Source organism: Drosophila hydei, unplaced genomic scaffold, assembly GCF_003285905.1.
Source record: "Drosophila hydei strain 15085-1641.00,03,60 unplaced genomic scaffold, DhydRS2 tig00000172-arrow-pilon, whole genome shotgun sequence".
Lineage (NCBI taxonomy): Eukaryota > Metazoa > Arthropoda > Insecta > Diptera > Drosophilidae > Drosophila > Drosophila hydei.
Window position 1 is genome coordinate 526,960 of NW_022045682.1, and position 19,761 is coordinate 546,720.

Genomic DNA, 19,761 nt, shown 5'->3' on the forward strand with positions numbered 1-19,761 from the left:
GTAGCCCGTTTATTGTTGTTGTTGCTGGTGTTATTTGCTGCTGCTGCTGCCGTTGAATTTTGTACGCGGCGACCGCTTTGCTGCTTTGACTTTTTGCTCGGTTTTTGAAATATGTATGTACACACACGTATGTATATGTATATATATATATATGTGTACATATATATATATATATGTGTGTGTGTGTGCGCGCAGGCAAAATGGGAACAGTCAACACAGCAAAAGTTCAAGTCAAAGATATTTATTTTATATAATCAGGCGCGACATCGCTGGCTCGTTTGTTGATTGTCGTTGCTGCTGTTGCTGTTGTTGTTGTTGCTATTGTTTGATTATAAATACTTTACGAAACAATCAAAATACTGAATACTAAAAGGCAGCACAATTGTGAATGTGTATATATGAATATATAGGGTCACACACACATTCACCCAGTTGGGACATTGCAGCCACAAAATAATTTAATTATTTTTCAGTATTCGCTGCATTCTCGAACTTAATAAAAAAAACTAGAAAATTGCTAACGAAATATAGGTGTATAAAACATACACATGACAAAAACGATTATTATACCAATCGACTATTATGTAAATTGATCGATCTCCATAATTATTTATTGAATCCATTTTTCATTATCTTAAAATATTTTATTTGGTCAATAAATAGTTGTTGATATATATCAATCGATAACTCTAACGGATCATTGCACACCAATACAATTGATCCATACCAATCGTTAACTCTTTTAGTAATATATCGATTAATCTCGTCCTTTTTATATATTATTTTTGAAACATATTCATTGTGACAGATGTTTTCTAAAATTTATCGATAATTGTCCAGAAATCTTGTGTTGGTAATACGCTTACTGCCACATTAATTTCACTACACATATAGAAGAATATATAATCAGTTTTAGTGCTCATGTTTTTTTATTTTGGGTCCACTCTAACCAGACAATGCTGTCGAGTGCCTGTGCCGCCGCCACATCGGCGATAAGTTCGCGTGCAAAGGTTCTGAACTGCTTGAACTTGTTGAATACAAGGCAACAGCAACAACAACAACTGTGTATTATATATGACTTATATATGACTTCTCTGCTTATATATGGGCCACCTTTTTATATACTTGAAAGTCTGCTGAGTGTGCTATAGGAAATTATCAAAGAACCTTTGGGTTATTTATAATTGTTCTACAGCTCAACGGACGGTTGAAATCATTTATATACATATAAATACATAATATATATATATATATATAAGTATATATATGTGTATATCTCCCGGAGTTCAACCTTTAGCTGAGGGTTTTATGTATTACGTATACGCAGTGTTCTACCTAAGAAAAAACATAGTTAGAATTTTGTTGTGCACATCGAAAGTTTTTAAGCTTTAAGCTTTATTAAGAAAAATACAATATATATACAATATAGACTCGATTTTTATAGGCGTAACTAGATTTGATAAGCTTTTGAGCTTTTCTGTAGCATATTCTTTAACTATATTCATATGCTATATAGCTGTTGTTGCATTAAGCTTTCTTCTCGCTAATCAGCTTTTCGAGTTGCATCTTTCAAAGTTGTTTGAAAAGCTCCTTACCGAAAGTTTCAGCTGACAGTACTAACATTTATATGCTCTCATTTTCTGATTGATGCAACGTGAATGAATACTTGCAACTTGTTGCACACACGCACACACACACACACACACACACACAGAAAAGGCCTTTTGCTATTATTCACTCAAATGTTGTTAACAGGACACAGAGCACACGCCCCAAAGTCGAGAAGATAAAGAAGAAGAAGGAATAAAATATATGTTGCTGCCACATTCGCTGCTGCCATAAATTTTTTGGCAACAAGCCGCAAAGACTTGAACTCGTATCGAAATTTATGTGCCACATGCAACATGCAGCTCGGCAGTTGAGTTCAACTTGACTCGGCTTGCAGCTTGTGGCATGCAGCGGCATTCACTGCTTTATCGCCCAAATATCAATCAAAGTGTTTGGCAGGCAACCAAATGCCAATGCCACAGAGACAGTCTATAAAGTTCAGAGTTTGTGGCTTTTATGGCCGCTGATATATGTGGCACGCGGCAAGCAGACGACGGGGCGGCAGCAGGGGACATGTGAAAGGCAGTGGCAGGTAGCGGGGCACCTGCCTCATTTAATTGCTGACAAATTTATAGAGCGCTGCGCATTAATTCGCTGCGCCCAAATCACAGAAATGCATTAGGCGCCGACGTTGCCGCGAGACGTTGCAGCCTTGTTGTGCAGCCAAGCTGCCAAATGCTTTCCAACTCGCAACAGTTGCCCGTGTGCAACTGTGCAACTGTGCAACACGATCTGCGCACTGCGTTCATTTAATTATCGAATTTAATTAATCTGCACTTGATTTTTTACGCCACAAGCCGCAGGCGCAAGACACCAAGCTGTGCAGCCAACTCTTGCCAGCACCCCATTCTGTCTCTCTGCCTCTCTGCCCCTCTGCCTCCTGCCACATGCCACATGCCCCATGGCTCTCCTCTGTTTCGAGTGCAGCTGGTTTTTTCAGCTAGCATTAGCTAAGCTTTCCAGCTTCAGCTGCGACAATTGGCAAATTGTCTTTCTCTCTCGCTCCCTCTCCTTCCCTCCCACTCTATCTCCCTCTTTCACTTATCCAAATGTTATTTATATTGTGAATTTTATCGAATTGTTGGCACGTTCCGATCTCCCTAATAAAACATTTGCTTTTTAACCTCAGGATAAACATTTCTAACATCTAGTCTATTATTCTAGATGACAGTTAAAAGAGTAGTTAAAAGTTTATAATCAAATTTAGCTTTTATCCTTTGGTTAAATTTTTATAACATGCACTACACTTTCTTGAGTGTGCAGTAAAGCAATTTAGCTACTAAAGACAAGCCAGATACATACGGTTTAGATTTGGTTTAATTTAGTTTAGCCTGCGCATAAATATTTTTGTGCTTATACTTCACTTTCTTAAAGCTAAATGAAAAGTTATTCATAAAAAAAACATTTCTCTTGTTTTCAATTTCATTTATTTTATGTTTATGAAAAAATTAACCTGCGGATAAATATTTTTAACATGTATTTTTAAACAGCTTGGCCAAGCGATTGCTTAGCTTCAGAGAATGCCTGACTTTATTACGATATGATCATTATTAACTGGAGGTTAAGCACTTTTAACATGGGATTCTTGTTTATCAATGTTTACTTGTTTAGTCGTTAAGTATTATTGTGCTCAGATCTGTCAATCTATGAGCTGATTAATTCTATGTTCAATTGTTCAGCTCATCAGAAAGGAGTCTCCATACCTAGAGACTGCTAAATACCACTCCGTATGCGAAATTTCTTTTCTAACTTTTTCTAACTCCCCCTATCTAACCATAGCCGTTCGCCCGCTGTGAACTACATGCAGCCAATTGCCTTTCAGCTGGCTGCCTCGACATGGATCGTTGCTCTGATCCACTCTAAATTAATATTTGATAAAAGAAAACCAGAAAACTGTTTCACTCGATGACAGTTGAGCGCAAAGCTAACGGCGACTGTCAGCAAAATTGAAAATTTCCAAATCGTGGCAAATTTCATAAATGATTAACACCTAAAGCTGGACAAACTGGAACTGGAACTGGAACTGCCACTGGACCTGTGAGTGGAACAGGAACTGTCTAACTTGACGGACGCTTGGTTAATCAAAAATTCTAATTACGCGCTGCATAAAAGTTCACGCCGTTCTCTGCGATTCTCAATGCTATGTGGCCCAAGAGTTGTGGCTGTTGTGATTGTAATTGCCTTAATGGAATTTGATTTTGAGCTTGGCATCAAAGAGAAGCATGCACACACACACGCACAGCCATTGTGCACGCCCCTTTGAGCCGCGCCTGCCAGCCTGCTGGGCTGTGGCTCTGTGTTTGGGTTTTTGGTCCATTGCTGATGATGTACAACTGCTATTAGCATTAAAGTTTATTATCGACGACGCTTGCATTCTGAATTCCTGTAAAACAGGTGCAACCAACACACACACACACACACAGCACTCAGCACACACGCACACACCTGCAGCTCTTTGGGGCCTTTCAACTTTTGCAGATTTCTCTCTGCGTTTTAGCTATGGCGCATTGCATGCAATGCATTTGGCCGTTAAAAGCGCCTTATTTGGTTAAATTGGTGCAGATTGCTGTGTGTGAGGCAGGCGGGCAGGTGGGGAGCAAGCTGGGGGTAGGGGTAGGGGTACGCGTACGGGTACGGGTACGGGTACGGGTACGGGTAGGGGCTAAGCGGCTCTAGGAGCCTCCACAACTCTTGTGGCAACTGAGCTGTGCCACTCGCTGGCTCGAACTGCACTAAATAATAATTAGCACAGGTTTTTCTCTCTTCTTCTGCTTCGTCTTTTCATTTTCTTCACTTGTTTGTTGGTTGCTCTGGTTGGCCGCTTGGCTGCCTTAATGCGCCTTGGTCATTCACCATTCAGCAGCGCCGCCCCCTCCCCCTCTAGCTGCCTCGCTCTCTGGCATTTGTTGCATGCCTCTGCCAACGTATACGGGGTGAAATTTCCTTAGAAATTTGCTTCGTTTTTTTTGTTTTCGTGCTTGCCTGCTCTGGTTTTTAATTTGATTTTTACTTTGGCTGTTTGTTTGGGCTGTCTTTGGCCCCAGGTTCAGGTTCATAAATTAACGAGAGATTCGCTGCAAACTGCTGCTGTTGCAACTAGTTGCAGCGTTAGCGAGTTGCATGTCTAATGTTGCTGCTTGGCTGCAGATTCGCGTGTGCGCTATGCCCACATGGGCAGCACACACCAAGCCCCTTCCCTGCCCCCGCCCCCTTCTCATGCTCCTAGTTGAGGCGCGCGCGCGCCTTTGTTTTGGAGAATTTCTGCTCTTTAATTGCACAGCATTTGGGGGTTTTTATCACTCAAGCCAACTACACCTACTTCTATATACTCACATATATATCGTATATATATATATTTATATATGCTTCTATATCTGCTCTTGTATCTAGCTGCTAGCAATTAGTTTGTTTATGACTGTAGCTAAATGTGTGACGCACGCTATGCATAGCCCATTATATTATCGTGAATCGCGAACATATCTGGCGAACATGTATACATATATACAGCATATATAGCATACATATGTTATCGTCAGCATAACTGCCAAGTAACGGCTAAATCTGTTATTTTCTTTTGGGTTAATTGGTCAGAAACTTGGCTAACTTAAGCTACTCCACAGACCTTTGCTAATATATGCTTAAATAATTGTTCATTGCTCATATAATATTATTATTATTGCAACGGAAGTCCATTTATTATCGAGTATAATATACCTTCTGTTAGCTGAATAATAAACCTCTACGCAGTCACGAAGTGAAAAGAGTATATTGGTTTTGTGCAGTAGTCTTGCTGCAGACTCCCGCTTGAGATTTAAGATTTTTCAACAGTATTTAGACTGTGAATAGTTTATAATTATTATATTATATTATTATTATCTTGGTATCTTCTTTAAAGTTTAAAACATTTGCAACAATTGTGCTGCTCATTAGAATGGGAATCAATTCAGAATTTGACAAGTTCTTAGAGTGAGTAATTTATAGATTCGATCTTTGAATTTATCTTTGAGTTTGAGCTTATCAAATTTCTTTTTACATCTCTTCTGAATGCGAGCTGTGAACTAACTTTTTCTGTATTTGAAACTGTCTTTTATGACATGTTGTCCAGTGAGTGGAGATGGCAGTTGGTAAATTTTAAATTTAATATTCATATTTAAACTTTTACGAATTGTAATAAGAATAAATTATGTTAGATCGAACTGAGGGGAAGCTCTTCAGCTCTGTCTTTTGATAACTTGACATCCAAGTAATTTCGATGATTTTCTCGTCTGGCAGTTGACGTTTCTTCGAGAACTGTTTTGCTGAGCTCTGAAAGGCATTCTTTATTAATCACCGATTTGTGAGCTTTTGTTTATTAGTTTTTAGTTTGTAGATAAACATTTTGTGTGGGTTCGAGCGGCGACTGCATCATCAAATGGGTTCTCAGTTTCTGTTGCCTTTTATTCGCTTTTCTCTCTCTCTCCATTTGGCTCAGTTTCAGTTTTCATTAAGTTGTTGATTTTGGGTTATGCTTTACGTGATTTCTTGTATCTCAAGTGTTCGTTGGGTTATTTGGTTGGCGTCTTATCGCACGCTGTTTGTCCAGCGACACGAGCGTAAGTAGTTCATATAAGGCATAGGCTGCTTTTTACTTACATATTATTATTATTATTATTACTATTATTATATTTCTCAAAGAGATTGTTGTTGTTCTTAAATTTCATTTGTGGTCGCATTTTTATATTTTTTTGTAAATCATGTCGCATTTATTAGATCATCAAGGTGTTAAAGATTGTAGAGCAAGTGCGTGTGTCTATGTGTGTGTGTGTGTGAGTGTGTGTGACGCGTTTCACTGATAATATTTGGTGTGGCCTTTTGTCAACCTTTGTTGCTGCTGTTGCTGTTGTTGTTGTTTGCCTTTTGGACAAGTGCGACACGAAATGCGGTGAAAGTGATTTAAAAGTTCATTAGTGTTTAATTTTCTATATATATACATATATGGCACGCCCATCAAATCAACAGTCAAAAAAAAAAACGCCCCAAAAATTGTTTATTTTCCATGTTGTATCATTTATCAGATGATGATGTTTGCATGAAAAACAACTCCAAGAAAAAGTCAAAAATAAAAAGAAAAACAATAATAAAAATTCTTTATCTTTATGATGACGAACGAATTGGAATTGGGAATTTCCATGTGGAAATTGAAAAGACAAAAATAATAAAAATAATTTAAAATAAGTTTCTGGATCTATGGAAATTGTCTTGTTATTATTAAGTCATTATAGATATATTAACAAAGTATATAAATAAAATAATATACATATATATTATCAAGGTATAGATAACATGAGTATAGGTATATAGTTAAGGTGAATGTGAGGTATGTCAATGCCTTCCTTGATAATCCAGCTGATCTTTTCTACTCTCTGAAAAACAGAGAGCAAACTATTGGTGTAGCTGCCACTCTTGTCTCTTTAGATCAGTACAGCCATAATTTATATCTTTATCTCTTTCAATTTCCCAAAGATCTGTTCTAATATGGGGTTTGGCCAAATTTCTTTGTAATTTATGTCGTGATTTTGTTTTAACTATTTAGCAAACGAAATGCTTAGCTATATATTAGGCTATTTGATATTGAAAATGTTGCTATTTATGTTATTTTAGTTGAAATAATAAATTAGAAAATCAGAGAATAAATTAAAATTAAATTTAAGCTAACTTAAAGCAAAGAAAATCTTTTTTTTGAATATTTTGCTTTAATTTCAAAAACATTTCTAATCATTAAATTAATATTGAAACCTTTCATAAATTATATTTTCCATTGTAGTAGCCCAAGGAATATATAATATATATATTCTATTAACATATTATCCCCAACTCGTTATCCAACTCATTTAGATCGGAGAGCCTATATAGTAACAATCTATGGAACTTCAGTTTGTCATTGTGTGCGCAAAGCACAAAGTTGAAACTATTTTTCCCCACATCTCGCTTTTCCCCGCCCCTGTCCCGCTTGCCCTCCCCCTATGCCCCCTTTGGGAGGTGATAAGGCGTTGAATTCAGTAAATGTGACTCGTCTCAAAGTTCGCATAAATCGCTGGGGCGCTATTTGCTCTCGAGCGTTGCGTTTTATTTGGTTTTTAAATGAGGTCAAAAGCTGATAAGCTCAGTACATATATATATATGTGTATTACTGTAGCTGAGTGTGTGTGTGTATGTATAATTTTAACGCCCCGACTCGAACTCGTGGCCCGCCTTTGAAAGTCAAATTGCGGCCGAGTCGTACATAGTTTTGTTTTCTTTTCTTTCTTTGCCTTCAAGGTTAGGCTCGTTTAGACTTCATATGTTTATAGCTGACCCATCGAGGCATTGAAGGCAGCTGCTAAGATCTCTCTATTTATCAAATCCAAATCAAATTACAGCCCCAACCAAGTATCAGTGCACAATTATGCGAGGTAGGTCTATGAAAAATGGTCACATGACAACGTCAACGACAACGACACGACAACGACAACGACAACTTTTGCTGCGACTGTGGGTCGGCAGCTGTGTTTGCCAACGTCACGTTGCAGAGAGCGGGACGCTCTACAGGGGCGGGTAGTCTAGGCTAGCGCAGCTAAAGAGGGGACAGCGTGACGTGCCCCAAAAGCCAAACAGCCAAATGGCAATGAACTTTACCGTTGTGTTTTCGTTTTTTTCAAGAAAAAAACGTAGAACGTGCCCAGACACGGCTCCGTCTTCGGCAACGGCTACGGTCTGGCCTATCCAAAGAGCCAAAAGCCTAGCCCCAAAGTCGCGTTAGTCTATTAGTACTATTGACACTTGTCGACCCAACATGCGGCCTGTCACTCTGCAGATCACACACACACTCGACACACACAAACACACCTCATACACTGCCATGCGATTAGTCTGATAAAAGCAAAAACAAATCTTGGCTCGGCATGACGACTCTTAAATGCGCTATATACCAGCCGTACAAGAGAGAGAGAGACTAGAACTTTAAGATTTTATAAGAGTTTCTAGACTCTTTGCAAAGATAGCTTAACTTTCTATAGAACTTATATATTTCTATAGACTTTTCAGATTTATTAAAGATACAATTTTGCATAGTGCATGAAATTCTTCAGGGACAGAGCTTGAAAAGTCTTTAGTTGGATATGCAATCCATTCCCAGATCAGTTATACAAACAATGAGAAACTGACGAAGGAATACAACTTTATATATAATATATATGGAATATAGCAGAGTCTAGAGACTAGCTTATGGCAAAGAGAAAGAAGTTGGGGATGACTCAACAGTTGATCTAATCAAGTATATTTTAATATATATGTTACCCAATTCCCATTCCCATTGGATGCCTTAAAAGAGTGAAAAAAGCAGCATAAGCCCCAACTGGAAAAGTCAACAGCGGATCGCATGGCGCATGTCTCGCCTCCGTTGTCCAACGACGCGCATTGCCGGAGCTCTACGTTCACAGAGTCTCTCTATATCTACAGTCTCGAAACGTTTTCTATATAGACTCTATGCGGTCGACGGTTTAAGGTTCCTCTGCTTTCTGCTGTAACCCGACATCATTCGACATTCGACGACATTCTCAACATTCGACATTCGGCATTCGGCACTTAGCACCATTGGCACCAAGCGCGATGCCAATCAGCCAGCCTCAGTTCAGGTGAGGGGCAGCCGCAGAGAGTGGGGGAAGTGAGCGGCAGAGACGATACGTATATACAGTGGGTCGAGCAGTAAATTATGCGCAGTTTCAGATTGTGAAGTGGGTGGAACTTCGGTCTACACAATAATGATGAGTGATGCATATAAAGAGAGTTAAGCCTTTCAAACTGTATGACTTATTGAAGATTTCGAATGAAGAAACCAGTATATAGATGATCTATAAGAATTAACAATGTAAATTAATGGCAAGTTCTATCTGAATTAAAAGTACTTTTCCATAAATGTAAGAAATTTATTAAAAAGCTCTCGGCAACTTTTAAGTTAGTTTGAGATAAGAATTACACAGAAATGTTTATTTAAATATAATAAAAAAATGAATTTAACTAAATTCAACTAGATTATTCTTTAATCCACTTTTTACCTCAGTCGCTCCACTGTGGCTAGACGTTTCTATGAAGCGAAAATCAACACAACTTAATTTTAGTGCTAACTAATGATAAACTAAACTTTATGATAAGACCCGCAAAACTTTATACCATATACCATATTTACACGCTATAATGCGTATGGGTATGTGGACATTTGATACACACACAGTCCGCAGGGGTGCCCAGAGCTGGATTTAAAAATTCACAACTGGTTTCTGATGTTTGGTTTGGTTACTGCTGCGATTACCAATTTCGAATGGTTCTCTGGCCGATCCTAACGATCCTCAGCTACAAATTGTTGTTAATTTTACCTGTAAATATTTCGTTTTATTATTTATGCTGCTGCCGCTGTTGGTGCTGCTGCTGCTGCGTGTGTATGTCAATTTACACCTGGTCTTCAGCCCTACTCCAGCAACTTCCCGAGTTTCAATCCTTTTCAAAGGTCAACGTTTGAAGTTTCTGTTTGCTTTTTAATTTCTGCCAGTTAAATTACAATTATATTATTTATGATAGATATAGGAAAGCAGATAAGGATGGAGGCAGAGAGGGAGAACTGCGTAGGGAATGTGAAGAAATGTGTGCGCGCAATGTAAATAAACAATTTGTGCGATGGGCGCGACGGAAGCTTCAACCGCACCATAAAGTTCAATGTATGCCACTGCGGTCAGCAGTGTGTGTGTGTGTGTGTGTATGATGTGCGCGCTATAATAGTATGGAATGGGCGTATCGGTTAGGTACTCAGAAAGATTTAAGATTTCTCAAGATCGACCTAGATATGGATTTTCCAAACTCTCGAAAATGATTTATTTCAGAATAGAGCCCAACATTGGCGAAAGATCTGAGTACACTAAAGTTTCGATTGAAATAATTGTATCTTTTTTAATGCCGTGAATAAAATATTCAAAGATGAGACTTCAATAAAGCTAAATATAAAATCTCAAATCTTTCAAGGCAGTAAATAAATTTTATTTTGGATTGACTATAAATGAAATGAAAATATATATGAATTTAGCTATTCAAGTAATTGATGTCATTCGATAGAAGAGATTCTTTTATAATATTATTTAATTATGCAAGTTGATAAAATTTCTACCAGTAAATACTACTATATAATTTTATCAACATGAAATACACAAACTCAAGAGCTCGTATCTCCTGCTCTCTCTCTCTCTCTCTTTGTCTCTCTTACTCATATTCTGTCTTTACACTTTCTCTGTCTCTCTCTCATTTATACTCTACCTCACTCGCTTCTCTCTCTCTCTCTTTCTCGAACGCTCTTTCAACCTTTCTCAGCATCTGTCTGGAAGCAGTATATTTTATAAATCAATTCTCCTTTGCATCCCATTCGTAAACGTTAAGCTTATAATAACTCTGAATGTGAATCAATTCTAGTTATTTGTTTACTAAAAAACGTATCTAGAAATTCAATGGGGCTTTGCAAGAAAAAACTAAATGTAATTGTAAATTAATTGTAAATTGAGCCTATGACAAATGTGTGTGTTGTACTTTGTAGTTGTTGTTGTGGTTGTCATAGTTGTTGTTGTCATTGTTGTTGTTGTAAGAGTGCGTCGCCATTTGCTGGCATTCTGTTCGGCTTTGCACTCGACGCTCACCCCGATAATTAGCTTAGGGGTTCAACATTGCAGGTCAACGGTTTTGTTAACATATTATAAGTTATTTTAACCTTTGGCCGATTTGCATGCGAGCCAAGCCCAAACGAACCGCACCGAACTTAAGTGAACCCTAAGCGACTCCGACTCGGACTGAGAATCGGACGCGATATTTCGAATCGATTTCTGACAATCTAATTGCCAGCTCAATATGAAGCGAAAGTTTTTAGTAAGCTAAGTGCAGCGCACCTCCCATAGATCCATTAGCAACAATCTCTCGCTCACACACGCTCCACTCTTTCTCCCTCTCTCTCGCACTCGTGCAGGTAACACGCCCACAGACATACTGCAACAGAAGCCCGCGAAGGCAACGACGGCCACGCCAGCAAAACACCAAAACGAGGAGCAGGCGCAACAATTTAACTCTTTGCCCGCGGCGGCGGCCACCAAGCGCAAGCATCTCGAACGGCTCGCCAGCGATCTGCGACAGCAGCAACAGTTGCTCAGCGGCAGCAGCAGCAACAGTGGAAACATGCTCAGCGAACGCTCGCTCCTGCTCAGCGGCTATGGGGCCATCGACAGTTCAAAGCAGCTGCGAGAGGCCAGCAGCCCGACAACGGCAGCAACTGCCGCTGCAGCAGCAGCAGCAACGGCCACAACTGGCAACAGCAGTGCTGCTGCAACGCCGGCAACAGCAGCCAATACCTCCGCAGCAAACTCCTCCACGGCAACAGCAACTGCAGCAGCGGCAGCCGCAGCAACAGCAGCAACTAATGCTGCTGCTGCCGCCTACGCTGCTTTGTACTTTGATAGAGTGAAACATGAAAAGCTGTCGCCGTTGCATATGACGAGCGCACAGATTGATTCGCTGAAGGATGTCTTTTTGGATTCCTCGGTCATGGTCACTATGCACAACAACAACAATAACAATAGCAGCAGTAACAACAACAACAACAGTAGCAACAGCAACAACAACGTTAGCAACACCAACAGCAGCAGCAACCATCAACAACAGAAGCTCAACATCAACAGCAGCACTGTGAAACGGGAGCGTCTCAGTCCCAACAGCAACAGCAACAACAACAACAACAATGGCGAGCTGTCTGTTCCCGCGGCATTTGCCAGGTGAGTGTTAGGCAAACTGGCAACATTATAAATGGCTTTTTATGTAAGACTTTAGCTGGGATTAAATATTGCGAGGCTCCTGGCTACAGCTGGTCCTGCGCTTTAATTTGTAAACGCGATTAACATTGTGTAAGCCTTATATATTTTGATGAATATGTAACAAAATCAGCCATAATTGAACTTGAACTAAACTCGAAGTTTATGGAACTATACTGCTCTACCAAGTGCATGCAGAGTATTTAAAAAGTTCCAAACGAGTTTTACGATGCGTTTTATTTTTGTGTATCATGCATGTATCTAGCGCTCACAAATGCTTTATTCCTTACGCTAGGTTTGGTCCTTCTTCTGTGAATTTTCTCGGTTATGATTTAGCTCCTTCTCCGCAGTGGATTTATTTGGCCCTGTTGAGGAAGCCCGGCCGCTAGGAGCTTTTTGCACTACCGATGACTGCCGCCTCGGTATTCGATCTCCACTGACAGTGGAGAACATATTGTGATAGTGCTCCCGGCGCAGCTGCTCGAACTCCTCGCGACGCTGGCGACGCTGCTGCTGAGCCTGAGCATCGCTGGCATCGCTGCTGGCGGCCAGTTCGACGGGGGTATCCGTTGGCACATTTATGGTTATGGATGGATGATTACTAATTTGATTGGTCCGATAGCTGCCGCTGACGCGTAGTATAGAAGCGGGCCTCGAACGCATTTCACCCTCTTGCTCCCTATTATCGTCCATGATGGTTTATTAAATGGTTTCTAATCAATTTATATCGATTTTTTTCGAGATTTTATGGAACTACCAAAAAAATGTCAACAGACAATTTTGTAAATGCTTATGTGATAAATTCCATAGCCCGCCCCAAATTATACCCCTCGGCCGAGTTGTTGTTGTTGTCATTGTGTCTCGCCTGACAAATTAATTAGCATTTTAACAAATTAATCCCACGAAAAAATATTGAAATTGATATCTGCTTTGTATATTTGTTTTTCTTTTTTTTTTCTTTTTGTATTTATTTTTGTTTTCTTGGCTACTGTTTGTAATGGTCCAAAAGACGGCAAATTAATCAAAATGCTTAAACATAAACCGCACGCTTTTGCTGTCAGCAAAAAGAAAAAAATTAAACACAAATGCGAATAGGCCAAAGAAAAACGCAGAAAGCTTCAAATTTAAATATTAAACAAGTTAATAAACTCAACGCCAGCTGCCAAAAAAAGACCAAAGTAAAAAATGTTCATTCAACAAAAACAAAAGCAGAAAAAGATTTCAACAAAAAATAAAAGCATGATACGCACAACTTAATTAATGGCGTTAAAAATGTAAGCGTAGATTAGCATAAGCATTGATATAAACAATTAATCAAAATTTCAATTAATATATGCAAATCAAAGAACTACGAGCCTAATACAAGCAGCTGACACGGCTATAGATAGAGATACAAATTGCGATACAGATACAGATACAGATACAAAAACAGATACGAATACAGATACGAATACAGATATGAATACAGATACACATACAGATACAGATACAGATACAGATACAGATACAGATACAGATACAGATACAGATACAGATACAGATACAGATACAGATACAGATACAGATACAGATACAGATACAGATACAGATACAGATACAGATACAGATACAGATACAGATACGATACAGATACAGATACAGATACAGATACAGATACAGATACAGATACAGATACAGATACAGATACAGATACAGATACAGATACAGATACAGATACAGATACAGATACAGATACAGATACAGATACAGATACAGATACAGATACAGATACAGATACAGATACAGATACAGATACAGATACAGATACAGATACAGATACAGATACAGATACAGATACAGATACAGATACAGATACAGATACAGATACAGATACAGATACAGATACAGATACAGATACAGATACAGATACAGATGCATATACATATACAGATACAGATACAGATACAGATACAGATACAGATACAGATACAGATACAGATACAGATACAGATGCAGATGCAGATACAGATACAGATACAGATACAGATACAGATACAGATACAAATACAGATACAGATACAGATACAGATACAGATACAGATGCAGATACAGATACAGATACAGATACAGATGCAGATGCAGATACAGATACAGATACATATACATATACAGATACAGATACAGATACAGATACAGATACAGATGCAGATGCAGATACAGATACAGATACAGATACAGATACAGATACAGATGCAGATGCAGATGCAGATGCAGATACAGATACAGATACAGATACAGATACAGATGCAGATACAGATACAGATACAGATACAGATGCAGATGCAGATACAGATACAGATACAGATACAGATAAAGATACAGATACAGATACAGATACAGATACATTTGCTGAAGTATATGACACTGATTACGATATATATATAGATACAAATCTTATCTGCTTAGATACAGATACATTTCCAAACATACTAAATATACATAAACACACCTAAAGTTTGATTTACCCAGCTAGAGATACATTTACACATTCTGACCTATTCGGCTTAGGCCAGGCCTAGCTTATTGGCTTATTGGCTTATTGGCTTATTAATATTAATGAGACACGCTCTTCGTCTCTTCTTTATTTTGTTTTGTGAACAGGTAAGGTGTTTGCCTTAATCTTTGTATCCAAAAACACGTTAGTTGTCATTGCCTTAAGCATATACGATTTGTATCTTTGAATTTGATTTGAGTCGCGCTTGGAGGGTGGTCTTTGTGCAGGCCTGAAAACCGTGTAGACCAAATTGAAAGATTGTTTTAACAATTTGATAGCTTTGTCTTAATTGAGCTGCTAATGAGGCCAAGATAAAGAAAACAGCCAAGCGCCGTACGTTATTAATTATGTGGGAAAAGTCAATTTACTAAATGCCAAACAAAAAATATATACATTATTAATCGAATTAAGTTTTGGAGCTTTAAAGAATTAATGAAATTCGAATATCACGAGCGTTGAGCATGATTCTAACACCTGATTAAATGGACAGTATTTAAGGAAAATAGATATATTGAACCATATTGTTTCTTTTACTATTGTTCGAAGCTTTTGTCATCTTTCTTTTATCTGTTATCTTCTAGCTTCTATCTTATTTCTACTATATACTCCACTATCTTCTATTTTCTGTCTATCATCTTCAATCTTAAGCAATATTTTGAAGAACAGTTCAATAACATTTCGTACTTAAGCCAACTCTTAACCTTAAGTGTCTAAATGCGCTCTAGACTTCACATTAAACATTATCTCTGATAATGCATTCGCTCTAGGCTATGCACTTACTCAAGTTCAAGTCGACTCCTCAACTACTTTTCAAATATTTATGTTGACTTTCAATACTCTAACCGATTAAAAACATTTCTAACGCAAGTTTAAAATATTTTTGGATTATTCATTTATTCAGTTATTCTAATTTTTGTTTGACCATAATTTTGTTGGTGCTGTCGATGTCGTTGTTGTTCACCTAATGGTTCTTGTATCGTGTGACGATTTGGGTTTTTATGTTTTGTGTCTCAAATTTGCGCGACATTCATTGATAAACATTTTATGTTTTTTTCCTCTTTCCTTTTGACTTTAGATCTATGCAAATTTCATCATCGCGCCGCTTTGCCTTTTTGGTGTCTGTTTCTTAGTTTTATTTGCTTTGAGAGGCGTAGGCGTAACAATAGACACCATTAGCATATGTCTAACCGATAGGAGTAGCAGCGCCCAGCCCCAAAGCCAATTAGCCATGCCATAGATCAGCACCGTTAGATACACACACACACACACACACACAGATAGATCGCAACAGTAGCTGAATACATATGTATATGATGGTTTTTTGGGGGGGGAGAGACTTTGTCGATGGGGCCAAACATAATCACATCGAAAACAATTTGAACAATTGCCAAGCTTAACGACAACAACAGCAACAAAATCAGACAACAATAACAGCTTAGTAGCTGCTACCAATCGCCAAAGCAATTTGCAATAATCAACATTTTTAGCAAACAAAAAACAAAACACAAAAAAAAATTATAAAAAAAACTAGACAAAACACACTTAACAATAAAAACAAGACAAATGAGTTAACAGCAATTTGTCGAAGTGAAAATACCCTAATACCTAAAATAACTTCGAAGATCTGTGATCAAACTAAATTTCTAAATAAATATATGATGTATAAGATAGCTCTATTAATATATACATCAGAGATTGATATTGCTTAGTATTGCAAAATATCAATGCTCAAAATTTTTCCAAAATTAAATGAAAAGAATTCGTTTTGATCGTGCCTATCTCAGTTATTCGATTGATGAAGTGGGCAAATATAATATAGAACTGTTCTATCTAGATAGCTAGTAGATATGATATGAAAGATATTTATAATAAAAGAATTTTATATTTAACTATATGATAGATTAGTCTTATGTTATAAATAGCTAGGTAGGCAAATCTTATATTAATTGAACCTTTTTATCTAACTCTAATGTATTTTTAGTAACACAGAAGGTTGCCTTTGTTACTTATAACTCAAATCAGTAAACCCAAAAGTTAGATTCGCTGCTCTCTGTATAGTTAGGGTATCAAAAAATGTTGCAGTTGTTTGTTGTAGAGCAACAGGCGACGGCAGCAGCAGCAGCAACATAAAATCGACAGCCAAACAGATCACGATAAATCAATGGCTGTAAAAAGCCAGCAGCAGCAACAACAACAACAACAAGAACAGCAACTGCCTTCAGCTACATAAATATGTATCTATATGCATATATGTATGTGTATATATATACATGTTTGAGCCGGCGGCCGCTGCAGCCAACACGAAATGAGCGACGACGTGCAGCACGAGTTGCAGGCAGCTAGCCAATGCCAATGCCCCAAGCCGCCTGCCCGCGACCCGTCTCAGCTGAACCTTGTTCACTTGCAAGCGCGTCCCGGCTAAGAAGCACTTGCAGCTGCACCCAAAACATTGGCCTGGTGGGGGCAGGTGGGCGTGTAGTGTGTTTGCTGCCTAGCTGACCCAATGCTGATTATTAGCCATGGCTCGTGGTAGCTCCTGCCAACTGCAACTGCAACTGCGAAATGGGGCTGGAACTGGGACCATGTTGGTGGCATGTTTGAGTTATGGCCATGTTAAGAGCTTGTTGTAAATATCTATACAACTGTATACGACTTAAATATATATATAAATTAATACATATATATACATATATAAAGAAAAGGCTCAAGACAAATAATATGTATTAAAACATTAAGTTAAAATTGAAAAAAAAATCCAATCTAAATTTATATATATTTTTTTTAAATGTATTTAGTAATATAGATTTTTTGGCATTTGCTTTGCATTTTAAGCATTTGCTATTTTAGTATGGAGAAGTGTTATTCGTGAAGAAAATAACTCTTATATAGTAAATTTTTTGACATAAATAAATTGTTTATAAAACTTTATCTAGTAAAGTTCGGATATAGATATGTGTTAGAGATATTAGTCTTATACAGTTACTGTTACGTTTAGACTATGATGAACTGTTTTATACAGTATACCAATTATGGGGAACGGGGGCGTATAGCGGCAAAGTTTTCTCTTTGGGAAAGAATAAAATATATAAAGAAAATTTAATACAATGTTTTAACTAATTAATGTTTACTATTTACAAAAATTAATAACATAAATACGTTTATCTTATATTCTGCATAAATGCACGTATTTTGTTTCGAACAAAGACTTCATAATTTCCTAGAATTTTTCGAATGAAGACATAGGCAGGGTCGTTTATAAATTCCAACTAACCATTAAATTACCGAAGACTTTTAACGCATTTTTATCGAAATTCATGAATATAAACTAACATTTTGATAGATAATGAAATTAAATACTTTTTTAAGTTTAAAGGCAAAAGCAATTTTTTTAGACCAAAACAAAATCAACTTCAACTTATCGCTAATTACTCAAAAGCAAAACAATCGAAGCTGACAGCATGATACACAGAGAGAAAAACCGTCTGGCAACTCTTAGCTTGACGTGCTTTCAGCGCGCTTGTAAAAGATTGCAACTGAAACTGTTGAGTTTTCAATTATAAAAATAATAGCAGTAAATCGTATTAAGATCAAGTCAAACAATTTGCACGCTCCCCCGCGCAATTCCAAGTGAACTTTGCAGGCAGTGCTCACTGTAGATTTGCCGGAAAAGCTGTATTTCGCTTCTTCAGGATGGCGTTTCCCATGCCAACTTTGTTGTTTCGCCATAACTCAACGTAAGTCGTAATCGCATTAAATATCTTTCGCAAACGAGTCTCGGTTCGCTGCTAAAGTAACGAGAAATATCAGATGTCAACACGGATCAAAACGGTTTAGTGTGGTCCACTCGATCGCCGATCGCCGGTCGCCCGATCTTCTCACGGAAGCTGCTTATTAGCATGTCAAATGGCACGACGGGCCTTTAGATAACTTCTAGAGTGAACACAATTAATTAAATATTTAATCCCAATTTATGGCAATTTATATTTATGCTTCTATTTTTATATCATGTCTAAGGCTGCGCCTTAACTTGTATTTAAATATTTAAATGATTTTTCCTTCTTCTATATTTTGCAGATCTCGTAGCGCCACGCCCTCGTCCGCAACATATCGCAGTGGCGGCGGCGGCGGTGGCAGCATTTCGCCCATTCAGCAGCAACAGCAGCAGCAGCAGCAGCAACAACAACAACAGCGTTTGAGCCCGCCCAGCTCACAGACCCACATGCCCCTGCACAATTTGTCCACAAATCTGTTGAACAGTTTTCAACAAGCAGCAGCGGCAGCCGCCGCCAGCAACAACAACAATAGCAACAGCAACAACATTAACAGTCAACGCAACAGCAACAGCAGCGTCAACAACAACAACAACATCTCCGTAGGCAGCGGCGCCGGCAGCGCTGTCAACAGCCCAGTGGGGGCAACAACAAGTGCCCCAACAACAAATGCCACGGATTTCTCCACGCGCAACTATTCGGATATCATGCGCTGCCTCGCAGCCAAATACAACAATGCCAATCTCAATGAGTAAGTGCAGTGTATAAAGTTTGATATCGCTTTAAGCAATATAGCTCTATTATAATATATACTTACAAAAAGATAGGAGATATATAGATATGGAAAAGCTAACCAATATGTATAGCTATATATAGACCCCCTATGCCCATTGAAAATGGGAATGCAGGGTATAAAGGTGTCATAAGACTGGCAGAGGAAGGCGTGGCCCATATAATGCAATATGTTTATACTGACCAAGGCAACGAAATGAATCAATCT

General features: G+C 38.2%; 1 protein-coding gene across 4 annotated transcripts in view; it reads left to right on the top strand.

Moving 5' to 3' along the window:
* Positions 1 to 19,761, top strand: part of LOC111596136 (homeobox protein 5) — a 68,187-nt gene that overhangs the window by 27,801 nt on the left and 20,625 nt on the right. The window contains exons 3-4 of one of the 4 annotated variants that reach the window (XM_023310212.2): positions 11,624 to 12,422; positions 19,066 to 19,512. In XM_023310212.2, the coding sequence (XP_023165980.2) occupies positions 11,624 to 12,422; positions 19,066 to 19,512 (1,246 nt within the window). Of the gene's footprint in view, positions 1 to 11,623; positions 12,423 to 13,681; positions 13,733 to 18,657; positions 18,726 to 19,065; positions 19,513 to 19,761 lie in introns of those variants that run through there. The other 3 variants (XM_023310215.2, XM_023310213.2, XM_023310214.2) reach the window with 3 other exon arrangements.